A 24,990-nucleotide genomic window follows, 5' to 3' on the forward strand; every position below is an offset into this window, starting at 1 on the left:
GGAGTATAACACAAACTCTTGTTGTAGCAGATAGTGCCCATGGTTTTAAATTTCGGCCGAAATCCGAAATTTCGGCCGAAATGTGTCGGTTTCGGTCCGAAAGAACATAGACTCAGGAAAATACATTGTGTCACCCGAAATTTCGGCGAATTGCCGAAATTGCCAGAACACGTGGTCTCGGTGGGAAACTTGCACAAAATAGCCCTGAAAATTGGAATATATGTGCCCCTGTTTTTACCTGGGACAGCTCCATATAGTGTATACGAGTAGCCATAAATACACTAGAGGGGGGCGCTATCCCAAGTAAAATAAGGGCTGCATATATCACTTACCTTGTTTTTTTGGAAGTGACAGACGGATAATTAATTGGGAAACCATCTTTGGTGCAGCTTTATACATGTGGCAGTGATAGTTCTGAGGGTTGTCTTTATTTTTTGCAAGTAGAGAGAAAAGGTGAAAGTGACACTCTATAAGAATCATAGGAAATCTTCTTCCTGCCACATGTCACAGCAATGATGTATTTCACTGTTGCCTTTTTCTTGTAAACACAGCAAAAAGTAAGTTGCTGATATTAGCAGTGCATTTATTTATAAATGCAATAACTTATCTTGTCCTTTATAATTTAAGAAGCTGTCAAGGGTTATTAGGGTACCCAAAAAGCATATCATATACTAATTATAAAAGAAAGGACAAGCTGAATTTGTGTAATTAAAGAGAGAGTGCAGAGAAAGTGAAGTGATATTGTCCCCCCTTTTTTACTTGGGACAGCCCCCACTAGTGCATTAATGGCTACTGTTTTACACTAGCAAGGGTTGTCCCAAGTAAAAAAAGGGTTGAAAATATCATTTCCAAAAGAGAAGGTAACGGATGCTCAATTGATTTTTAGTGGAAGCCAGCTCACATGCTTTCTATATCAGAGATAAGGAAGAGACGGCAAGAGGCAGGTCTTTCTGACTTTCTTTTTTGAATTGACAGATCCTTTTTTTTCTCTGAAATGCTAGTAGCCAACTCACACACTTTCTCTATCTCTCTTATGAGCCCTTTTTTTTTTTTTAGAATGCTAGTAGCCAACCCGCACTGTAGCATTCTCTCATTTAACCGGTCCTAAATGTAATTTTTTTTCATTTTTTTAAAAAAAAGGGAATGTTCCGAAATTTCAGTCCAAAATTTCGGACTTATTTAAATAATCATTTCGAAATTTTACCAAATTTCGGTCCGAAATTTCGGATTTCGGTGGGGTCCGAAATCGGTACCGAAACCGAAATTTAAAACCTTGATAGTGCCTCCAATGGTGCAATGCCTGGACTACTGCATAAAATTCTTTCTCGTAAGTGGTATACTTCTCCCTTCATTAAGTTTTTCACCGAAATAGGAAACTAAGGTGTCCTTGACTTAGAACACCACCAATTCCGACACCTGATGCATCACATGCAACCTCAAATACCTTCGAAAAATCAGGTAGACGCAATATTAGAGCCTCAGTCATGAGTCTCTTAACTTCTTGAAATGCTTTCGTGGCACTTTTGGTCCACTTGAACTTCCCTTTTTTTATGCAATCAGTCACGGGAGATATAATGGAACTGAACCCTTTAATGAACCTCCGATAGAATGTTGCCAATCCATGAAAACTTCGAACCTCATGGATATTAGTGGGTTCTGGCCACTCAACAATAGTACGAACCTTCTCAGGATCAACCTCAACACCTTTAACTGAGACAACAAACCTCAAAAATATAACTTAATTGCTCAAAAATGTCATTTCTTCATGTTTGCGTACAGTTTCTCCTTTTTTAGAGTCTCAAATACTTGTCAGAGATGTGAGAAGTGGGCAACTTTGGTTTTACTAGAAATTAATATATCATCAAATTAAACAATAAAAAATTTGCCGATGAATGGTCGAAGCACTTGTGTCATTACCCTCATGAATGTGCTTGGTGCGTTCGTTAAGCCAAAAGGCATAACTAGCCATTCATATAAACCATCCTATGTTTTAAAGGCGGTCTTCCACTCATCGTCGGCTCGAACTCTAATCTGATGATACCTGCTTTTAAGATCGATCTTTGAAAAGATGGCAAAACCAGCCATCATGTCAAGCATATCATCAAGCCTGGGAATTGGAAATCGATATAGTGATCTTATTTATTGCTCGGCTATCGACACACATGCGCCAACTTCCATCTTTCTTTGGCGTAAGCAATGGGGGCTCCGCCAAGGACTTAAGCTTTATCGAATTAAGCCTTTACTCAAAGCCCCTCTACTTGCCTCTTTAACTTAGCATGTTCTTTAGGGTTCATGCAATAGTGGGGCAAGTTCGGCAAAGAAGATCCAAAAACTAAATCAATGGCGTGTTGAATGTCTCGCATAGGAGGTAGTTCATATGGGAGTCCCTCACGAAATATTTCCTCATATTCCCTCATCAGCAATTTCACTTCAGGAGGAATTTCAATAACAGCCTCATTCTTGAGGACGAAATCCACTTTTGCCACTAGAGCATAAATCTTCTCAGACTCTTTACATTCCCTTTCAAACCCTTCTAATTAAGGATGCCTAAGGGTCTCTTGGACTTGCTAGTGGAAGCAACGTCCTTCCCTTCAGCCACTTTGAATTGCTTTGGTGGGCACAACTACAAGGTGATTTTCTTCCCTATATGCTCAAACGAGTATCACAACATCTCTGTCACACAACCACGGCCGTCCTAATAAAATATGAGTGACATTCATTTCAATGACATCACACCATTGTGTTGGTGAAAGACGAAAATTAAAAAGGCACTCGACATCTCTGGGTAACCGGAATGGTTGATTGATCGACCCAAGCAGCCTAGTATGGATTTGGATGTGGCTCGGGTTTGAGTCCCATTGATGCAGGACAATACCTAATTTAGGGTAAATCCTACACTCCTAGTGGGATTAAGACTTTAGGACAATTTAGGGCTTACGCGGAAAACTAAAAGAACACTTAACAACTTACCTAGGGCCGAATTAATACCTAATTAATCTATGGGCAGAAGCAATAATGAGACTTAAATAGCATAAATAATTGTAAAGATTGTAATTAATCATGAACTAAACCTTATACAAATCAATCAAAGCGATAAGCATTTGTTAGATGAATTGATAACAGAAAGATTAGTCTGAAACTAGGCCTACGCATGCAACTAATTAAAAGAACTAAAAGCTAATGTAAGTAATAATGAAATAGATGTCACACAAGCATGAAAATAATATCCAATGAAGAAAAACAAAAAAAAATGTCCAGCAGCAGTAAAAGGCTCAAAACGGTTCAGTTTTGAGTTGTAGGGGTATTTTGGTAATTTGGCAGATCTGGGATTTTGGTTTAATACTGCTGTCCAAATCTTAGGTTAAGGTTTATAAGGTAAAAAAAGGTAATTATACGGTTTAGGTTCTGATTTGATGGTAGGTTTAGGCTATGGATCTTTTAAAGGGTTTCCAGCCTTAACAAGGGTACATATTTTCAATTGGCTGTAAAGGGGGTTTGAAGTTAGGGTTCTTGGGTGTTTAGGCTAAGGTTTAACCATAAAAACAATCCCTCAAAATCTCATAACAAGATCTTGGAGAACAAGAGAGATCTATGGAATTTGGGTTTTCTAGTTTTAGGGTTCAAGAACAAAGAAAATAGAAAATCTGATTTACTAACCTTGTTTATGTTGATTTGATTGAAGAAATAGAAGATAATAGATGAGAGAAGACGAGAGAAGAATGGATCCAAGCCACCAAGAGGAGAAGAGAAGAAGTAGAAGCCACAATAGCTCTCACAAAAAAATTCTCAATTCTATTCAATATTCCAAAGTCTTACACTGCTTTCATAAGATGTATTTATAAGAAAAGAAACCCTAGAAGATAATCTAAAGTTAAAAACTAATCTCAGCCATTCATCTAATCTAAAGCAAAGCTAAATAAAGATAAAAACTTACCTAAAATAGTAATCTGGTAATAGACCTCTACCACTTCCTAAAAACACTCATAACTTGCTCAAAACACATCCAAATCTTGTGATCTTAGGCCCATTAGATAAGTAATTGAAAAAACTTTCTAATAATACCAAAAACACGCCAAACGGATGATATTTGATACCTAAAAAGTAGGCTACAAATAAAATGACTAAAATATAATGTAATAATAAATAAAAAAAGCCAATGTCTATGGCCCATGCTAGAGTCCCCGCCATCAGTCTCGTCCACCTCTACGCTTGTAAACCTTGAATCCACACCCATTGTTGATTTCCCCATCACCCACTCTGCTAACTCCACTAGGAGAAACCACATTCATACAACTTCCACTATCAATAATAACTTGACAATTCTTGCCTTGGTGTTTAGTGAAGGTGTAAAAGATGATGTTCCTTCTCTAATCTTCATCCACCTTTGGTTGCGTGATCATACATCTCCTCACGCTAACCTTGTTCGGATGCCCGATTAGCTTTTAGGGGTGAGTTCTACCCGGTTAAATTCCCTACATGGACCGTATAATTTCACCCTACCCTAGTCGATATAGCGCTGAATTTGAGGAACATGTTCATCATATTGAGGAGGTATGCCAAGAGGTGTTGAAGCGGCTGCGCTCTAGACACGATCAGTACCAGGTAGCTGCAGACCAGCACCACAGAGGCCATATATATCTTAGGGACTATGACAACGATGCTCCTTTAACATAATCATTTCGTCACCAGAGCCATTCATCCCACACACTTTGGAGATTCCACCGAGACTTTCTTCATCACTTCATCCCCTGAAGGTTACTTCAGTAGCACCTGGGCACTTAAGACCCACCGAGTGTTTCGTTGGAGGTAATTAGTTTGCAAGCGAGGGCAATCAAGTTCATGGCTAGATGTCATACTAATGCAACATCTTCACAAGGCCGTATTTCAGCACGTAGCAAATTTTACTCGACGGAGTCGAGTTCTTCCCCACGCAAGGAGAATTGATGTGATCCAGTATTGCCTGCATTTTTAGGGACTTTCTATTTATGTAGTTTCTATTTTTTAACTGAAACTATCTATTTTATAATGTTGCTATTTTGGAGCCTAGATGTGGGGGTTGTCTACATCATCTAGGGCGCCGCCACCTTACACACAACCTCACTATGCTTCATCCCATAGCTTGACCATATTACCCTTGAATGTGTAGTCTACCTTTCGTTATTAAGTGAGGGTATTTAAGACATTGTATAATGACTTAAATTATATCCTATCGGTCCATAGGGTGGGTCCGCTTACTTATGTTATAATTTATTGGCCTTTAGAAGGGGGGCCCACCTTTTTCTCACATAACCCTTTATAAATAGACCCCGAGAAAGGAGAATCCCTGGATTTGTCGTATATTAACTATTTTCCCTTATTTCTCTCTCCTTTCTTTCCTTCTCTACTCTTTTGTCCTACAAGCTTTTAGGGACTCTTAGATAGTGATGTAGACTGTTCATTACAACAGTACCCGTTTCCCCAACTTTCCCTTACCATTATTCTCTTCTTGATCCTCTTCTACATCTTGCTGTTTGGAGGTTTGCAAGATCATATCCACATCATATTTTCCCCTCCTTAGCTCTATTTATAGGTGACGACTGCAGTCTACTTTGTCCGCTCGACTGCTCGACTCTGCTACTTCTCTTGGGTCCCTTCATGCTAGATCAGAGCATAACGCACCTACTTATCGAGTGAGATCATACCTTGTTGTTTTAGCCCTATCAGTTCTTGATATTGACTTCATCGACATCTTTTGATCATCTCTGTTTTGCACCTATTTGCCCTTGAGACTATTACCCAAGACCGGTAAATGTTTGGGCCGTAGATTTTTCGTTTCTTTCTTTATTTTACATTGTGTTCAGATCTTATATTTGTTGCTATCAAATTTATATATTTGCCATCTATTGATATGATCTATTGTTTGCAATGCATGTTCAGTATGAGTTGACGCATTTAGTGTTTAAAAATGTAGATGTGATGCGGAACGTGGCCATGAAAAAATCCTTGTCGACTCGGCGCGGACGCGGCCAAGAACACGGTTGACACGGTCATAACTCAACAGAGTCAAAGGAGTTTTTATTGACTCTGTTGGCAAAATGCGGATGTGGTGCAACGCGGAACGGAGCCAAGGTAAAACGGAGTCGACTCAGTTCCGAATCGAGTCAATGAGTTTTTAAACACTAGATGGGTTTATCGGATCCTAGTTCGGGATTGACGGGGCTCAAACCCGAGAACTTTTTTTTTTAATGGCAAGGATCAAAGTTTGGGTAGAACTTTAAGCTTATTGTTGATTGATCTCAAAGGTTAAATTAACATAAATTTCCTAACACAATTTGATTAATTTCTTGAATGACTAATCTAAAAATGGGACTGATTTGTGCTATTTAAACTTGGAGGACAATTCAATAAGCTCCTGAGGTTCTCATGAATAACTCATGAACCCCTGGGTTTGCACCAGCAGCCCATAGAAGCCAACATGCCTGGACAGAAAGAAGCAGAGAACCAGGAGCCCTAGCGCTCTAAGGTATTTGTGTAGGTTAGCCATTGGGTGGAGGCGTAGGTAATAGACCACACTATGGTTCTCGCTAAGTAAATTTTGGTTAATAGGAACCACGTTTAGGATTGTTAAGTCCTTGCCAGTTATAGGGGAAGCCTTTCCTTTGGGGCATCGACCCTAACCACAACCACTTTTGCAGCCATGTCCACATCCACCAGAACTAGAAAACTGAATAAAGAACCTCAATGTTGTCCTAGGAGGAGAACTATGATGTGGGGGCTTCTTGAAAAAAAGGGTGGACAATTAGAAAAGGGAAGTGATATTTATGCCCCTTTTGATCACCAGGGACACCCGGCGACAGTGTACATGGCAATCAAACCCTCTGGATTCTTCTGACGTCAAGTACATTAGCCCCCCTTTAGTCATTGATACACTAGCGCTGGGTGCCCCTAGTAATCAAAAGGGGCATAAATATCATTTCCCTTAGAAAAAAGGTGTGATCACTTATGGATCAAATAGAACTGCTTTAGAGAAGTCATAAAAAAGCAAAGACATATATAAAGCAAACAAAGGGTTGTGGACATCATTATTAATATAAAAAACTACAAAGAACTTCTAAACAAAAGTAGCATAGAGATAGTTATAGCAAACAAAGGGTTGTGTACATCGTTATTAATATGAAAGACTACAAGAACTAACAAAGAACTTCTATACAAAAGTAGCATAGATAGTTACCAAATGTCAAATGATGAAGAAACCTTTTCGAAATAGAAACTATAGAACAAGCAAGAGCAACAAAAAGATCACAAAAAGTAAAATGAGTATCAGCACTCATACCATATCCAATCTTCTCCAACTTTGAAGCTGCAGTAGTGAAAGCCTTTGATGTATGATAAATAGCTCGGGCCTGTCACATCGATACTTGATAAGAATGAAGAATAGGCAGTTCTCAAAGGCAATTCATAATCAAATGTCAAGATAAAAGCATTTAGTCTTGGGAACAAAATAACACCTGGATGATATAGACATTTTATATCAAATTGAATATTTCGATTTCAAGATATCTCAAACAAGGATCGCATCCAAGGCCTATCTTAATTAAAGTAGCTAATTTGCTTCTAATAGAAAAAGACAGGCTAAAGTTTTTCAGCATCCCGGAGACTACAAAGATGTCTTAGGGATACCACATGATTCTTGGTGCGACCAAATAAAATGATTGAGAACGGATTAAATGAAAATCATAGGGGCAAGACCACTCCTTAATGATAATTAACAAGCTATGCTATCTGGATAATGATACGGGTTGCCTAATACGGTGAAGGATCGAGTATGGGCATAAACCCCAAAATCCTAGGATACAACTATAGAAAGGATCCGATATGCTTTTGTTGCATACAAGTAAGGATAGTCAAACTATGATAGGCGGATATATTTCTACAGGAAAAGGTTTATGAGGTATCGTGCAGCCTGAGCAACCCTCTAAATACACCATCTCCCACAGTTGTTTGACTCATCCAACCCATTCATCCTATAGGTTATAGTTAGGATTATGGTTATGGTTATGGTTAGGATTATAGGTTATGGTTAGGATTATAGGTTATGGTTATGGTTAGGATTTGTGGAGGTTTAAAATGGATGGCTAGAAATTAGGCTCCTATAGATCGAATGGTTAGGATTATAGTATGGAGATGGTTTGTCAGGAACACCCTATCTGTGTGGGGTGCTATACAATGAATGGGTAGGATGAGTCAAACAACATGGAGATGGTGTGTTTATAGTGGCTTGCTCAGGCTGAGCTATAGCTCAGAAACCTCACCCCCATATTTCTAATGCCTAATTACCAAAATTTGTATCAATATCGGTTTCAAAATTTAATCCATAATTGCCAAAGTGGGAAACGAGTATGCGAAGTGAGGGGCTTAAAATGAGAAAATGCGGGAAGCGAAATACACTAAAGAAAGTAAAGAGATTGAAAGTCAACATGAAGCATGTAATAAGCCCATTAGAAGCGGACAAGAAGTACATAGAAATAGTTGGATTGTCGTAGGTTAGGGAAGAATGGTTAATATAGGTAAGGATTACAAGTAGAAAATAAGACTTTCGACTAATTAGAATTACAATTTTAGGAATTTACCAGTCACATGCTTTTGGAAAAAGATCCAAATAATTTTTATTTGAATCTTAAGATGAGTTTTCAAGTTTTAAATACACTAGTGGTTTAAATACGTCACTTCAACATTATTAAAAAGAGAATATATTCTTTTGGGAAGACATAGTCACCTAAATATGAAGCGTAGTCTTAATTAAGAGGAAACGCTTGGGAAGCGTCTAGGCAGCGTGCTTCCCCTAAATTTGGGGAGTGAGAAGAACTTATCTTCCGAAGCGAGTTTCCGGAGAAGCGAACTTCTCATCCAACTAGGAAGTTTCCAGTAACTATGATTTAATCTATCAAATAAGATACAATGACAAAAAATCTAATGAAAGACGGGTGCCTAATACGGTGAAGGATCGAGTATGGACATAAACCCCAAAATCCTAGGATACAACTATAGAAAGGATCCGATATGCTTTTGTTGCATACAAGTAAGGATAGTCAAACTATGATAGGCGGATATATTTCTACAGAAAAAGGTTTATGAGGTATCGTGCAGCCTGAGCAGCCCTCTAAATACACCATCTCCCATAGTTGTTTGACTCATCCAACCCATTCATTCTATAGGTTATAGTTAGGATTATAGGTTATGGTTATGGTTAGGATTATAGGTTATGGTTATTGTTAGGATTGTGGAGGTTTAAAATTGATTGCTAGAAATTAGGCTCCTATAGATCGAATGGTTAGGATTATGGTATGAATATGGTTTGTTAGGAACACCCTATCTGTGTGAGGTGCTATACAATGAATGGGTGGGATGAGTCAAACAACATGGAGATGGTGTGTTTATAGACATGGAGATGGTGTGTTTATAGTGGCTTGCTCAGGCTGAGCTATAGCTCAGAAACCTCGCCCCCATATTTCTAATGCCTAATTACCAAAATTTGTATCAATATCGGTTTCAAAATTTAATCCATAGTTGCCAAAGTGAGAAACGAGTATGGGGAGTGAGGGGCTTAAAATGAGAAAATGCGGGAAACGAAACACACTAAAGAAAGTAAAGAGATTGAAAGTCAACATGAAGCATGTAATAAGCCCATTAGAAGCGGACAAGAAGTACATAGAAATAGTAGGATTGTCGTAGGTTAGGTAAGAATGGTTAATATAGGTAAGAATTACAAGTAGAAAAGAAGACTTCCGACTAATTAGAATTACAATTTTAGGAATTTACCAGTCAAATGTTTTTGGAAAAAGATCCAAATAATTTTTATTTGAATCTTAAGATGAGTTTTCAAGTGTTAAATACACTAGTGGTTTAAGTACGTCACTTCAACATTATTAAAAAGAGAATATATTCGTTTGGGAAGACAGTCACCTAAATATGAAGCGTACTCTTAATTAAGAGGAAACGCTTGGGAAGCGTCTAGGAAGCGTGTTTCCCCTAAATTTGGGGAGTGAGAAGAACCAAGGTTTAAAATTTCGGTTTCGGTAACCGTTTCGAACCCCACCAAAAACCGAAATTTCGGTCCGAAATTTGGTAATTTAGTTCCAAATTCCGGACCCAAATTTCGAAATTTCAGACCGAAATTTTGTAACACTTTTTTTTTAATAAATAATGTCTTTTTTTTAAATGGGAATAAATAATGTCTTTAAATGGCGAAAAATTGAATTTCGGAAATTTTCGGTTTCGATCCCCACCGGTATCCGAAATTTCGGTCCGAAATTTTGGATTTCGGTCGAAATTTTAAACCATGAGAAGAACTTATCTTCCAAAGCGAGTTTCCGGAGAAGCGAACTTCTCATCCAACTAGGAAGTTTCCGGTAACTATGATTTAATCTATCAAATAAGATACAATGACAAAAAATCTAATGAAAGACGGTGGGCAATATCCAACTAATCTAAACAGGCATAAGCAAGAGTGATAATATTTTTTTTTGAATTGAAGAGTGATATAATATTAGCCAACAAAAAAGACAAGAAATACAATAACAATTGTATTAATAAAAAAACATTCTGTTATTCAAATAAAAGACAAATATATTAATATGAAGTTTAAATTAGATTAGTTTTTAATTTAGAATATGGTAAAGATAATGATTTCAACCTTAACGACAAGTGAGGTCGCAGTTCAACTGATAAGGTTGTCTTAGTTGTCTATTCATCACACAAGGAACATAATTTTCTTAGACCACATGGAACATAAATTTTGTAGGCTTGATTTGAATACTCAACTTTTAAAGGCTTCAAGATCGTAGTTCACATGTCAAAATATTTACTTTAAATGGTCACTAAGTCAAATTCCATAAATTGGGTGTTTGTGACAAGAGAATCGCTCGATTAATTCGTTATCTCCACTAGTAGAGCATGAGTTGACACTTTTTGGCTTTCATTGAGAGAGTGCAACATAACTTGTAGCTGCTACATCCATGGGCAGCACAAGAAAAAAAAATGCAGTCTTCCCCGACCCCATGAAAATAAAAAAACAAAGCTATAAAAAAAATTAGAAATTATCCAAGAGAACCACGATGAACCAACCAATGCACTTAAGCTGGAACTGCTCCAGAGTTGGAATAGAAATAATTCATTGTTTAAATACACCTAAAAGGAGAAACAGAAAATAAACATAAGATCTAAGTAAGCCCAAAGATATTCCATGGATCCCATGTATTGCCAGCACATATCAAGAGCAAAGTTGTAGACACCCCATTTTGACCGTGCCCTAAACCTCTTTGTATAAATAGAAAATCCTTCAAATCAAGGAATTAGGGCCCCAAATTTCACCCTAGGATAGGTTAGGGTCCCAACTATGTCCTGCAAAATTTCATCAAAATCCGAGCAAAAATGCCTAATAAGACGACCCGAATTAGAATTGTAGTGCGAAAGGGGAGTGAAATATCCTATAAGGCAGCCAGTTTTTACACTAGAGCAGAAAGGGGGGTGCATTATCCCTGTAATGTCGCCCATGAAGAGTTTTATTTGAAAATACCCCTCATTTAGTTAAAATACAACATATACATGAATAGGGGTTGTCCAAGGTAACTTAAGGGGCAAAAAATTTCTTTTAGTTAATTTTTCATTAAACTTTTTTCCAAATGGCCACCCTTTTGCAACCAAAACCAAAGAAAAATTTTTGAAAAGGGGTTGTCCTATAAACTAATGGGGAACAAGAAATAAGGGAAGACTATAAATAGAGCATTTGGGCTCTCATTTGAACAAAATTAAGGCTTTTAATCTAATTTTAGAGAGAGGGAGAGCTTTCTAGAGAGAGAAGATCCTAGAGAGAGAGCTTTCTAGAAAGAGAGTGACAGAGAATTCTAGAGAAAGAAGGAGATATAGAGAGATCAAGAAGGATATCTACAGAGAGAAAGAAGGAGATCTAGAGAGAGAAAGAAGCTTTCAAGGAGAGATCCAAGAGAAGAGCACAAGGTTAGTAGATTTTGAGTTTGATTTTGAGTTTTCTTTGAAAATCTAGCCTAAAATGAGAAATCTAAGTGGAAAATGCTTAAATATGGTTAGATCTAGTAACCTAGAGTTAAAATCTACCAAAATATATTTAAAAACATGTCTCATTTGAAGATCTAAAGCAATTCACCGTTCTAGTTGAATTTCGATATAAAAATGACAAAACTAAGTGCTGTCCAGCCTCGTTTTTGCCAATTTCATCAATTTTTCTATTGGAATTCGTGGTAATTTCTCGCGGGAAGATTTAGTACTCGTTCAGATCTTCAATTTGGCGTATAAAGGCCCAAAATTGGCCAAGAAACGAAGAAGTTATGGCCGTTTTAAGATTTCAGCTCAAAATTCGGTACAAATATGGTGAATCTATGTGTGTTTTTGTGAAAATTCCTTAAAGATCTTCAAAACTGAAACTAACATGGTTAGATCTAAGCCTAATCAGCATGTATTATCATATACTTGTGTCAAATTCTCATAGATCTTGTGTTTGAATGAAGTTTTGATGTGAAAAGTCATGAAATTGTGTTGAACTACATGCTGTCCAGATTTTATTTTCAAATTTTCACTAAAATACGGTTAGATCTAGCAGTAGTAATACACACGGAAGTTGTAGATTTCTCGAGATCTTCGATTTAACATCTTCCGGGCCTCATAACGATGAAAAATGAAAAACGTTATGCTACTTTTAAGATATCAGCCAAAAACACTACATTTCCAGACTTGGACTTGATCGGAAATGGCCGTTTTCCGGCCACTTCCGGCAAGATCCAGCCGAAATTGTCAACAGAGAAAAGTTTATTGGATCAATTTACTAAAACTTTGTAGTTGAACACTTTTCTTGAAAAAGTATTTTTGATCCTCTGTTTTGCAAAACCAAATCAGAACTTTTGAAAAGCAAAACTGCATAAATGAAATCTGAAATCAGCCCAAAGATGGTCATTTTCCGAGCCCTTCCGGCAGGAACCAACCAAAATTGTCAACGAAGAAAAGTTTATTTGATCAATTTTCTAAAACATTATAGTTGAACACTTTTCTTGAAAATGTATTTTTGATCCTCTATTTTGCAAAATCAAATCAGAACTTCTGAAAAGCAAAACTGCAGAATTGAAATCTGAAATTTGCCCGGAGATGGTCATTTTCCGGCCCCTTCCGGCGAGAACCGGCCAAAGTGCATAACTAATCAAATTTTTCCTGATGTGTCCCATACAACTTTGATGTATATCACTTTTACTAGTTTTGTCATTTGGATAGTGTAATTTTAAATACAAATTTTTAGCTTGCATATAGAATGCAAATGTGTGCTTTTGATGCTTAATTCATGCTTAGCCTAGTCGGCAATGAAGGTGTTAACCCAAGCCCATCCTTAGGGGACTTGCTCAGTCCAAATAACACTCCCCTCTTTAATTTGGAAGACTTGCCCAGTCTTTAAGATACCGTTAAATAATTAGATTCTCCTTCTAATTGTTAGGGCAATGAAAGAGTTATTTAAGTCACACCCTTTAGAGAGACATGCTTTGTCTCATAGAAAGCTTACCCTTTGGAGACATGCCTTGTTTCAATAGTGAGTCTGCTCATTGGAGACTGTCCAAGTCTCAAATAGAACATCTTCTACTAGTTGAAGACCAACTTGGTCTATTAATTGCCAATTCCATTTATCGTTGCAAGGGCAATGATAAGGCTACTTGGAGCCCTCCATAGGAGACATTCAGTGTCTCATTAGAGTTAGTTGTTCCCCCATAGGGACATGTTTGTCTCATAAAAAGTCACACCCTTTAGAGATACAAGCTTTGTCTCATAAAAAGCTTACCCTTTGGAGACATGCCTTGTCTCATTAGTGAGTCTGCCCATAGGAGACTGTTCAAGTCTCAAATAGAACATCTTCTACTAGTTGAAGACCAACTTGGTTTATTAATTGCCAATTCCATTTATCGTTGCAAGGGCAATAATAAGGCTACTTGGAGCCCTCCATAGGAGACATTCAGTGTCTCATTAGAGTTAGTTGTTCCCCCATAGGAGACAGGCTTTGTCTCATTTGTCCCAGTTATCATTTCTTCTAGGAGACTAGCCCAGCCTCATTAGCACTCCCCTGTAGGGTTATACACTAGGAGTCAGTCCTTTAGTATATGAGTATGTCCTTACCTAGAGAGTCAATTTTTAGTATGGGAGTCAGTCCTTCAGTTTCAGGAGTCTGTCCTATCATCATAGGGAGTTAAGATTCTGTCCAACCTTTCATAAGTCATGTGATTTTGTCCAACCCTTACAAGGCATAGGATTCTGTCCAATCCTTGTAGAATCGTGATTCTGTCCACCCCCCACAAAGTATAGGATTCTGTCCAACCTTTGCGAAATATTAGGAGTCTGTACTACCCTAATGATTATAGGAATCTGTCCTCTTGAGTCAAAAATATCAAAAATAATTTTTAAAAAAAATCCAAAAAAATCTCAAAAGTCTTGAGTCATTAAGAGTAGTTAGGAAAGTCTGTTTCCGAACTACGTTGGCTTGATCCTCTTCCACGAGGTACGTAGGCAGTTGGCGAACCACATCACCGACTAATGACTAGACTAGGATGCGTTAGTGATCCCATTGTTTCCTTTAGGAACACTGCCTAGTTATACATAGGATGTAGGGCCCACCTGCATTAGACTAGGTTAACTTGCATCTAGTTAGGGCATATAGGGAGTCCTAAAAATCCACAATTTACTTGAATTTAAATAATCACAAAAGAAACTATTAACAACAGGTCAAGTCTTCTAGGTCGAGTTTAGGATAGCAGTCCTAGATGTGTTAGGCATTGTAGTTTAGAATAGACGTGCGAAGAACTACGTTGCCTTGATTCTTATAAGAGGCGGGGATACGTAGGCTTTTTTGGATGAACATCAGATCATCTAAAGACTCGGGCTTAAGCATTAGGGTCTTTGGGTCTGTTGTTAGCACTTTAGGGCTTGTGTTTGTATATGGATGATGATTTTTGCATAGGATCGTGATAGTGTGTGTTCATTTCTTTGTTTACTTAAATGCTTAGCTGTAGCTTATTTGTTTTACTTACATGCTTAGCTGTAGCACTTACCTGCTTTGATTATCAGTTAGCTGTAGCGTTTTACTGCTTTACTGCTTATCATATCTGTCATTTACTGCTTTCTAGATGGGATGTGTTAGGATTTTATATTATATTAGGCGCTATGTGTTCGCCCTAATGTAGATAGGCGTTATGTGTTCGCCCTAGGTTTTATTTCATTACTGCTTATCATATCTGTCATTTACTGTTTTCTAGATGGGATGTTAGGAGTTTTTATTATATTAGGCGTTGTGTGTTCGCCCTAATGTAGATAGGCGTCATGTGTTCACCATTGGATTTTTATTTCATTATTGCTTATCCTATCTGTCATTTACTGCTTTCTAGATGGGATGTGTTAGGATTTTATATTATATTAGGTGCTATGTGTTCGCCCTAGGGTTTTATTTCATTATTCTTTTATCTGTCTGTCTGTTTGTTTATTCTTTATTTCGTTTACAGTATTCTTAATTCATTTCATGATTAACTGCAAGTTTTAGATTTCTCATCCTGTGCAGACCTTATACCTTACCTTTAGCTGTAGCATGCATGTGTTTGTCTATCAGAACTTAGGCACCAATTAGGCATGACACTCATAACCTAGCTATTCTTCGGTGACATTTCTTTCATTTTTTTCGTGTGTGTTTATTATTCATCTCCGAGACATGCATGATTACATAGACGTCTTCTCGGAGATATATGATCCCATTTCACATGATTTTCACCCAAAACTCTTCAAAATTAATATATAAATGGCATAAGAGACCAAGTGCTAGCACTTGGGCGGATGAGGTGCTCTTCGGACCTTCCAAATTCGTAACCAGGCACGAACCTTTTGTATCTCTGGTTATCCATTGCAACAGAGCATAGTATGGGTTCCAGGGCCGACTTCCCTGGATGGCGACTCTTTCTTTGTTTAAGGTACGTCTCGAATCAGGGCTAGTCCCCGAATCAAGAGGTATCTCACTTTATATCGCCACTCATGCTGTGAGGGGCACTTTTTTTAGAGTTCATTGGTAGAGTTATCCTTCACGTGGATGATCTAGAGACTTTTGGAGGCTCGTCCCCAGCCTCTCTCGGATCGGGGTCTACAACAGTTGAATATCTACTAAGACAATAACATACATATTGATCCGAAGAGTTGCAAAGGTTAATCCACAAGTTAATGTCAATATGTGTTTAAAATTGCAAAACATTACTCCAACCAAGTAAGTCATATAAAAATAAGATAATTTGCCAAAAATTCTACAAAGAAATATACCCATAAAATCTTAAATACCAATATGCACAATAAACCAGGACAATGATATCTGCACTCCCTTATTTTTAATAATGGAAATCCACTCTTCATCTTATGATTTTCCAAGGGTCCGTTCACTTGTTTTCCCGAGAAAGGAAAAGAAAAGGATGCTTGAGAAACTGATGTGGTAAAGGAAAAGAAATCTCGAGAAACTGTGCAAGAAAAGGTTTCCCACGCCTGTTCACTTGCCAATTAAACAGTGGTGGGAAACATAAACATAAAAACTCATTTTAAACCACCTTACACTATTTGTCATAGTTATATGCCTAAAAAGCAAAGCAACAAACCCCACAAGAAAAACTAACAAGAGAACTAGTCACATCGGAACTTGTTGAGGATTGGGAATCCACAGGAAGGTGGTTGGTCTCTGCTTTCCTATCTTCTCTGGGCCCACTAATGCCTTGTATAAATGCTCGAAGGGCAACCTCTGCCTTCCCTTGAATACCACATAAAATTTTATTTTGGCCATTACCCTGTTAAATTTGCAATTCGAAACAAATTAAAGAAAATAAGATCCAAGTACTAATAATCACCACTAACATAATCAACAACAAACCAAACATAACCACCAACTTAACGAACACAAGAGTATAATAAACACCATAACATCAGTTTGTCACCATAACATCAGTTTGTCACCACCAACATAACCAACACAAACCCACCAACTTAACCAACAAAAAAGTATAATAAACACCACAACATCAGTTTGTCAACCCACCATAACCATATCCAAACATAACATCAAAAGTATGATAGTCAACCAACCATAAACAGAGTCAAAAAGAATGGAACAACCAAAACCAGTGAGAAAAAGGCTACTACTCCAAAATGGCAATCAATATCTCGTGACGTCCCTCCTCCTCCAAGGAAAGGAAGACCTCAACTTCCTTATGATGGGTATGGAGGTACGAATAAGCTCTAACCCGGTCCCTGTAGCAGAAACTCTCCATGCTCATCACCGAGTCTTTAAGCTCATTGAGGTCGTGCACCTCAACAGTCGATGTGATGGCCTCAGCCATCATCCTGATACTGTCGGACAGCTTATCCATATCTGCTGAAAGCGTTGCATCACCAGCCCACCTCCTCCTCTTTCCGCTTCTACCCGGAGTAGGCGCTTTCAAAGGGGATGAGTCACTGAACGCCATGCTAGTGTCTCTCACAGGAGAAGAATGGTGTGATTTAGAACGTCGTGGAGGACCTGAAGGAGTAGATACAGGGGGGAAACTGTCGCCCATATCGTCAAGCCCCACTGGCCCGCTCAAAGGAAAAGTACTCAGATCATCCTGGGAAGGGGCATGGTTGTCGTCAGCAAACTCCCCTGTAGCATGATCCTCCCCAAAGACATTCTTTCATTCCTCGTAAAGCGGATAACGGGTGTTAAAGAACCGAAGATGTCCGGGATTACTCTATTAAAAAAAGGAGACATTGTAAGTAATGAGGAAATTGATTAGACAAAAAGCAGAGTGAAACCTGTTCTTATTTCAAATGAACTAATTACCACATTTATCAGACAAGCAAAACTGAGAGAAATTATATTCAATAATCAAGCATTTCACAATGGAATCATCTAAATTTCGAGCAAAGGTCAAAGCTACGAAATCAGAATTTTATCATGAAAAAAATAAAGAAAAATAACTTGAACTACGAAATCATAACTTTATTATGAAAAAAAACACAAAACCCTAAACATCATAACCCTGGATCCTAAAAAACAAAGAAAAAATACTCTGCTTTCAAGAAACAGCCAAACAAGGACAGGGATTTCAGCCAAAGATGAAAGACCGGAGAGGAGATGAAGGATGGGGGTTTTTTCCAACAAATACCGAAAACCCTAACCCTAAAAATATACCAAAAATCCTTTTTTCCAAAACAAAAAACCAGCAAAGTGATCATACCCCAGACCCACAAAAATCAAGAGTCAGACCCCTTTAGAAAACCAAAACAATAACCCTAAAAAACTGAAATCAAACCCTAATCCTAAATATTGAAATCAAAACCCTAACCCTAGAAAAGTGAAATAAAAAACATAACCTGAAGAAGATGAAGATATAGGAGATGGAGTGTGTGTTAAAATAGGAACTCCCATGAAAAAACTGAATCCCCTTCACAGAGCAAATCGCAAAAGCCAAAACAAAATGAAAAAAAATATGAGAGGAAGAAGACGATGGAGAGAGATAGAGCAGGGAGAGGATGGCCTACCTGATACGAAGATGAAGGGGAGGAAGGCGTTCGTTGCGTGTAGAGGAGCGAGGAATAAGACATTGTTCTTCAAAGCGTGATATAGAGGAGCGAGGAAGAGTGATGTAGATGATGGCTTGCCCTTTTTTTTCACACGACTTATTCCGTGGGAAACCAAATCGCGTCAAAATAGTGGGATTTGGTTTCTCACACTTGCGAAAAAAGAGTCTTTTCCACGTCATTTGTGGCATTTTCCATGTCATTTTTTACATTTTCCACCTAATCCTGTTAGTTTCTCGGGAAAACAAGTGAACACCACTATTTTAGCTTTCTCGGGAAAAAAAGAGGTGTTTTTCCGGGATTCAATTTCCCGAGAACGCAAGTGAACAGAGCCTAAGTGGATTTCAGAGGCTGTTGCACTTCCCAAGATGTACTCACAGTAAATTTTAATAGTGATTAATAAAGTGTGGAGAGGCATTATCAAACAAGGGCATGCCAATATTATTTCCCTAAACCAATTGCCAGAAATTCGATGCAAATAACCTATGAAAAACATTTCAAAAAAAAAAAAAAAAAAACTTACAATTCTAGCTGCAAAGACACTCCAAAGCTGTGGTGCTTGGTAAATCGATCCATCAAGGATGTAGTAAGTGAGCATGGGGGTGACCTTCTCAGGCCCATCTCTCTTCTGTTTTCGGATAACAAAGAGATGGGGCTCCATAACATCACTCAGCATATATTCGTTGCCCGTCATTTTCCTATATGATGAAGGGCATATATAACCATTTGCAACTTCAATTTTACGAACAACAGTAATTAGAAAAGAAAACGAAGAAGAAGAAGTGTATCGAACAAACATCAATTCATCAAGGATACCTAAAAGAAAAACACATAAAGTTACACACTGATATGTACCTCTTATGGTGTATGTGTTGTAGTTACAAGTAGTTACTAGATGGTTGTTTATGTTAGTGTTATGAGTGTTAGTTTTAATTATGTGTCATGTTAGTGGGGTAAATGGGTTGATGATGTGGCTCTCTCTTTGTGTTTGTATTTAAGTTCTTTGTTTCAATTAAAGGAGAGAAGAAGAGAAATTTTATAGCAAAGCAAACTTTGTTTTGAGGAGAGTCATGGTTCCTCTCGAATGGAACCTGTAGGAGGTCCGGTTGCCTCGAATCAACCTCTTTCCAAATCTTTTTTGTCTTTTTTCTTGTTTTTTTTCCAAATCTTTTCTGTCTTTTTTCTTGTTTTTTTCCGTTACGACCAATTAGGCACGCAACACACATAGGGTTTAAAATTTCGGCCGAAATATTTCTATTTTTTTTTTTTACCAAATTTTGCCTTGACATTTCGTTTTCACGCCTATTTACAAGATTTCCACCAAAATTTACAAGTTTTCCACCAAATTTACAAGATTTCTACCGAAACCGAAATTTAAAACCTTACACATATTGTGAACGAATTGACAAGTCTCCATCAAAATAACCACATTCTTCCCAGAGAAATAAAGAAATAAAGAAAGAACATAACGAATGAAAGATTCTTAACTAGGCAAAAGAGCGAATTGACAATTCCTTATGTTTTTATAAAACCCTAGTTTAACCTAAATTTCAGTAGTGTTTAAAGAGATTACGAGAGATGAGATATATCAAGCGGGTGTATGGATCGCATTCGTAGCTGCTCGTTGTTGCAGGTCCAATCGTAGAAAGGCGAAAGAGCGAAGTAATCGAAGACGAGATTTCGATCCAGAGGGTACGAATTCAGCCATAGCTGATCTCTGAAGCATATTCCGGTCATGTCTGTGCCCGGAGCCGGTGGATTCGCCGGATTCCCGTCCAAATTTGGTGCACCTCCGGCCGGATTAGGCGGGAGCGGCGTCGCTGCCATTTTTCCTCTCTCTCTCTCTCTCTCTCTCTCTCTCTCTCTCTCTGATAATTGCGTAAAAGGCTTTATCTCCGGTCGCCCTTCTAAGTTCCAACTTCGAAGAGGGCCGAGATAATATAAAAAGGGATACTGATATTGGCACTACCATATTTTGATAATTGCACTAACTCAGCTTGTCTTTTGATATTTAAATGGCTTTTGAGAGCTTTTTGGGAACTGTAACTAACAATCTATGATAGCGGTTTAAATATAAAAAGTCAAGATGAGTTAGTGCAATTATCAAAATATCGTAGTGCCAACTAAGGCTGCAATCTTGGGTCATGGTAGGGTCGGTTTTAGTTTTAAAAACCCGGCTCAATCTTGGGTAGTGGGTAGGGTCGGGTTTAAAGAAAAAAAAACCTGAAACCCGTCCCAACTTATGTAGGTGTACTATGACATTTTTAATTATCTTTTGATTAACATAGCAAATTATTTTTCAATATATTGATATAACTGTTTTCATTGAGGTGATCATGTTTGTGATGTGGAAATATACAGTGGCGGACCTAGGATTTATGCATAAGGGAGCAAGCTTACACAGGCTTATACATAAAGAGGGTAGGCCTTCAAATTTCAAAGTGGGTTGGGCCTACTAAGGATTTGATCCAACTCAACAGGGGCAACTGCCCCCCTTATGCTACATGTAGCTCCGCGCCTGAAAATATAGTTTCCTTCTTAAATTTACACTTGATTACATAAATTTAGAGATTTTTGGTGTGAAGATTTGTTTTTTTTTCTACAACGCATCAAGGTGAAAAAACCCGACCCGACCCGACCCGAGATATTTCTCGGGTAGCGTAGGGTTCTTCAAAACCCGACCCGCCTGATCCGAGTTGCACCCCTAGTTCCAACATAGTAGTACACCCCAATCAGTGAATGTTACTGATATTGGCACTACCAATGCCGTTCAAAACTCATTTTAATCATTTTAATGGTTTGTTGTTTAGAGTTTGGTGCCTGGCCGTCATATAATTTCTCTGTTGTTAAAACTCTTTTTTTTTTTTACTTTTATAGTATAAATAGCTCTGTTTTTTTGGGCAAATGATATTTTCACCCCCAGTATGCATCCGCCCCCCTTTTAACGTGACTTCACGTTATAAGGGGTCGAATGCGTACCGCAGACGGGGTGAAAAATATCATCTCCCTTAGGAAAACCTATTAAACACGTGTTTTAAACGTATTTTACACCTTTTTTGGACAAGTTTCCAACTTTACCTCTACTACTATATTTTGTAAATTACAAAATTTTAAATGCATTTTTTGTGGGGAGTGATACATCTACCCCCCATATATCTTAAATCGACCCCTTTTAACAGAAAATGTTAGGGCGTGTGAGTTGTACACTTGTACGGTGCTTAAAAGCAAATGAAAATTTTATTCACAGGCCCTATTGTTTTATGTTAAAAGGGGTCGATTTAAAATATATGGGGGTCGATTTATCACTTCTCTTTTTTGTGTTTCCGTTCATTTACTATGTTTTTTTTTTTATAACCAAAACAGTATTAAACTCAATTTTTACGATCCTATTTTATTGATGAATCACGTTTTTCTAACTTGCACTAAAGCTCCTTGTGTTTCTTTCTCTATCTGCTTTTTAGAATATTTTCGAAAAGGAATTTGCTAGGGACCATCGCATAAGGCATTTCACAGGGTGATTGTTGCATGAGAGAGCAGCCACATAGGCTCACTTTTTGTCTTATTCATTTAATTGGAAAAAATGTAAGCCTATTGGGCTGCTCTTTCATGCAAGAGCGGTCCGCAAAATGTCTTCTGCAATGGCCCTAGCAAATCTCTTTTTGCCACTTTAGGACGTCTAGGTGGCTGTCGGAACTCCGGTGCGACCAGGGGCAGAGCCAGGAATTTCCACTTGGGGGGTCAAACTAACCCTAATATAGATTGAATCCTCAGACACTTAGCATGTATTTCAAGGGATTTTGCAAGTCATTGGGGAGAGGGGTTGTGTGTGTGTGCAGTGGCCACCCCATGCTATATGTACCTCTTGATCCCCATGCTATATGTACCTCTGCACCTACGTGCAACCGTCGTTTGATGTTTACAGCCCTCAAACGTATACATAAAATCTGAAGGAGGATCTCAGACCCCAATGGAGAGCACCAATGTACAAATATGTCCTTTTTAGTTTTTTCGTTCATTTCCGAAAAATGATATCTGCACAATGATACGTATATGTTATTGTGTATGGGAGTTATTGCAAGGTAGTTATTGTAGGGATTTGCATTTTAGGTTAGTGGGTATGGGTTTAGAGTTATGGGTGTTAGTTTTTATTATGTGTCATGTTAGTGTTAAGTGGGTTGATGATGTGGCATTCTCATTGTACTTGTATTTAAGTTTATGTATTTCAATGAAAGTAAGGAGGAAGAAAAATTTACATCAAAGGAGACTTTATTTAGGAGAGTCATGGTTTCTCTCGATTTGGACCACTAAGAGGTATGGTTGCCTCAAATTAAACATTCCCTCTTCTCTTTCTATCTTTTGATTTAGTTTATTTGTGTTACGGCCAATTAGGCACGTAACAAGTGGTATCAGAGCTGACGATCTTGTACCATGGATGCATCTTCTGAGTTTTAGGAATCCATACTTAAAGATTTGCAGGAGATTAAAACATTGGTTGTGAAAATGAAGAAAGGACAACGACAATTCGTAGAAGGCTTGAACAAAATCAGCGTAGTGGTTGAAGAAATCCGCAAAGACGAAAGGAAGTTGAATCTTGCGAAGGTTGATCTTGTGGTGGAGAAAAATGCAAGCATTGATGCCGACGAAGATGATTTAGTTGAACACCATGTCAAGGAGCATCTTCATTTCGTCGACCCATTCGATCATCCCATTGCTTCGATGCGCCGCTATGAAAAATCATTTTTGCTTGTACCTTTGATCACAACGGATTTTGAAAGTGAAGTTCCAAAGATCTCGACCGTTATTTTCGAAGATGGAAGTCCAATGTTAATCGTGTTACTCAAGCAAATTATGCCCATTACGATTTAGGATCCCGGTGGATTAATGTATTTTATTTAATATTTCGACCTTGAGGACAAGGTCGTTTGTAAGGAGGAAGGAATGATACATATATGTTATTGTGTATGGGAGGAGTTGCAAGTTAGTTATTGTAGGGATTTGCATTTTAGGTTAGTGGGTATGGGTTTTGAGTCATTGGTGTTAGTTTTTATTATGTGTCATGTTAGTGGTAAGTGGGTTGAAGATGTGGCATTCTCATTGTACTTGTATTTAAGTTTATGTATTTTCAATGAAAGGGAGGAGGAAGAAAAATTTACGGCAAATGAGACTTTGTTTAGGACAGTCATGGTTCCTCTCAATTTGAACCACTAGGAGGTCTAGTTGCCTCGAATCAACCATTCTCTCATCCGTATCTATCTTTTGATTTTGTTTATTTACGTTACGGCCAATTAGGCACGCAACACACAACCATGTTTTAAGACATGTGCGGTCCTAGTGTGGTTGTTCTCTGGTGCAAAACTTAGCCATGAAATGGCGGCTTTCCACAAAATTGCCTAGCAAATCCCTTCTAATTATAAGTTAAGTGACAACATTTATAAGAGGTGTGGGAACGGTAGGGTTTGTAGGAAACCAAAAGTGTTCTCTTCGATTCCTTTTATCTTCTCCGTATCATCCTCCTTTAGTTGCTTCGCTTTCTTTTTAAGCTAGTAACAACATATTAGAATACTGATATGATCTTGTTCTAGTTATCTCTTATTTCCCTTCCTGTTCCATCTCAATTCAAGTTCTATTTTAAGATTGAAGATCTCGTGAAATCCTTGCCTTTTATTTTTTTTCGTTGTGTAGCCAACACCACTTGCTATTCTAGATGGGGTTTTTTTTATAGGGTACCTACATATTGAGTTCCCTTTCATGGATCCAAACACAGAGAGGGGATCTGAAATAGCCCGATCAGTCAGAACTAGGGATGTCAACAGATCCACTTTAGATCGGATCCACCTATGTCTTTGTCATGATACATTCAAATCTCTTATGAGTTGGACCGTCCATTAGAGTGTCCTAGTAGGTCCTGCTTACATTTTACACGGTTAAAATTGTCAAAAAGAGGGCGAGACAGGTAACCTAGGGACTTGGGTCAATTGTTAGAGAACTAGAGAACGAAGAGAAGACGGTTGACTTAGAGAGAGATGAATAAAAAAATACTGAAGATAGGAATCATTAGACAAAATGCACTGCTCATTTTGACTAAAATACCTCTACTTAAAGTTGTAAAAGACATAGGGTATTTTCATAAAATGAAAACTGGATTTAGGACTTTCCCATGTGCTTTTGTTAGCTATCTGGATCCTAGGGGTGCAACGCGGGTGAGGCTGGGTCGGGTTGAGGCCAACACGAACCTGACGTGAGGAACCATTTACTCAGCCCGAGCCCAACGCTCCAACCCGATGAGGTTCAACCTGAGGAACCCTTTTTCCATCCCGATCCAACAGCTTTTGTTTTCATTAACTGTGTGGCCAGTCTGACATGCGACAGACA

General features: G+C 38.1%; 1 protein-coding gene across 1 annotated transcript in view; it reads right to left on the bottom strand.

The window, feature by feature from the left end:
* The window catches only part of MED6 (RNA polymerase transcriptional regulation mediator-like protein), a 30,515-nt gene extending 10,004 nt beyond the window's left edge, over positions 1 to 20,511 (bottom strand). The window contains exons 1-3 of the mRNA XM_077361170.1: positions 20,192 to 20,511; positions 19,142 to 19,316; positions 7,313 to 7,382 (exon numbers count right to left, since the gene is read on the bottom strand). Coding sequence (XP_077217285.1) covers positions 7,313 to 7,382; positions 19,142 to 19,316; positions 20,192 to 20,445 — 499 coding nt within the window. The 5' untranslated portion in view covers positions 20,446 to 20,511. The remainder of the gene's footprint in view (positions 1 to 7,312; positions 7,383 to 19,141; positions 19,317 to 20,191) is intronic.
* Between the last annotated feature and the right edge of the window lie 4,479 nt (positions 20,512 to 24,990).

The sequence above is a fragment of the Tasmannia lanceolata genome, unplaced genomic scaffold, assembly GCF_043159265.1.
Source record: "Tasmannia lanceolata isolate RefF3 unplaced genomic scaffold, GAP_Taslan_0.1 ptg000003l, whole genome shotgun sequence".
NCBI lineage: Eukaryota > Viridiplantae > Streptophyta > Magnoliopsida > Canellales > Winteraceae > Tasmannia > Tasmannia lanceolata.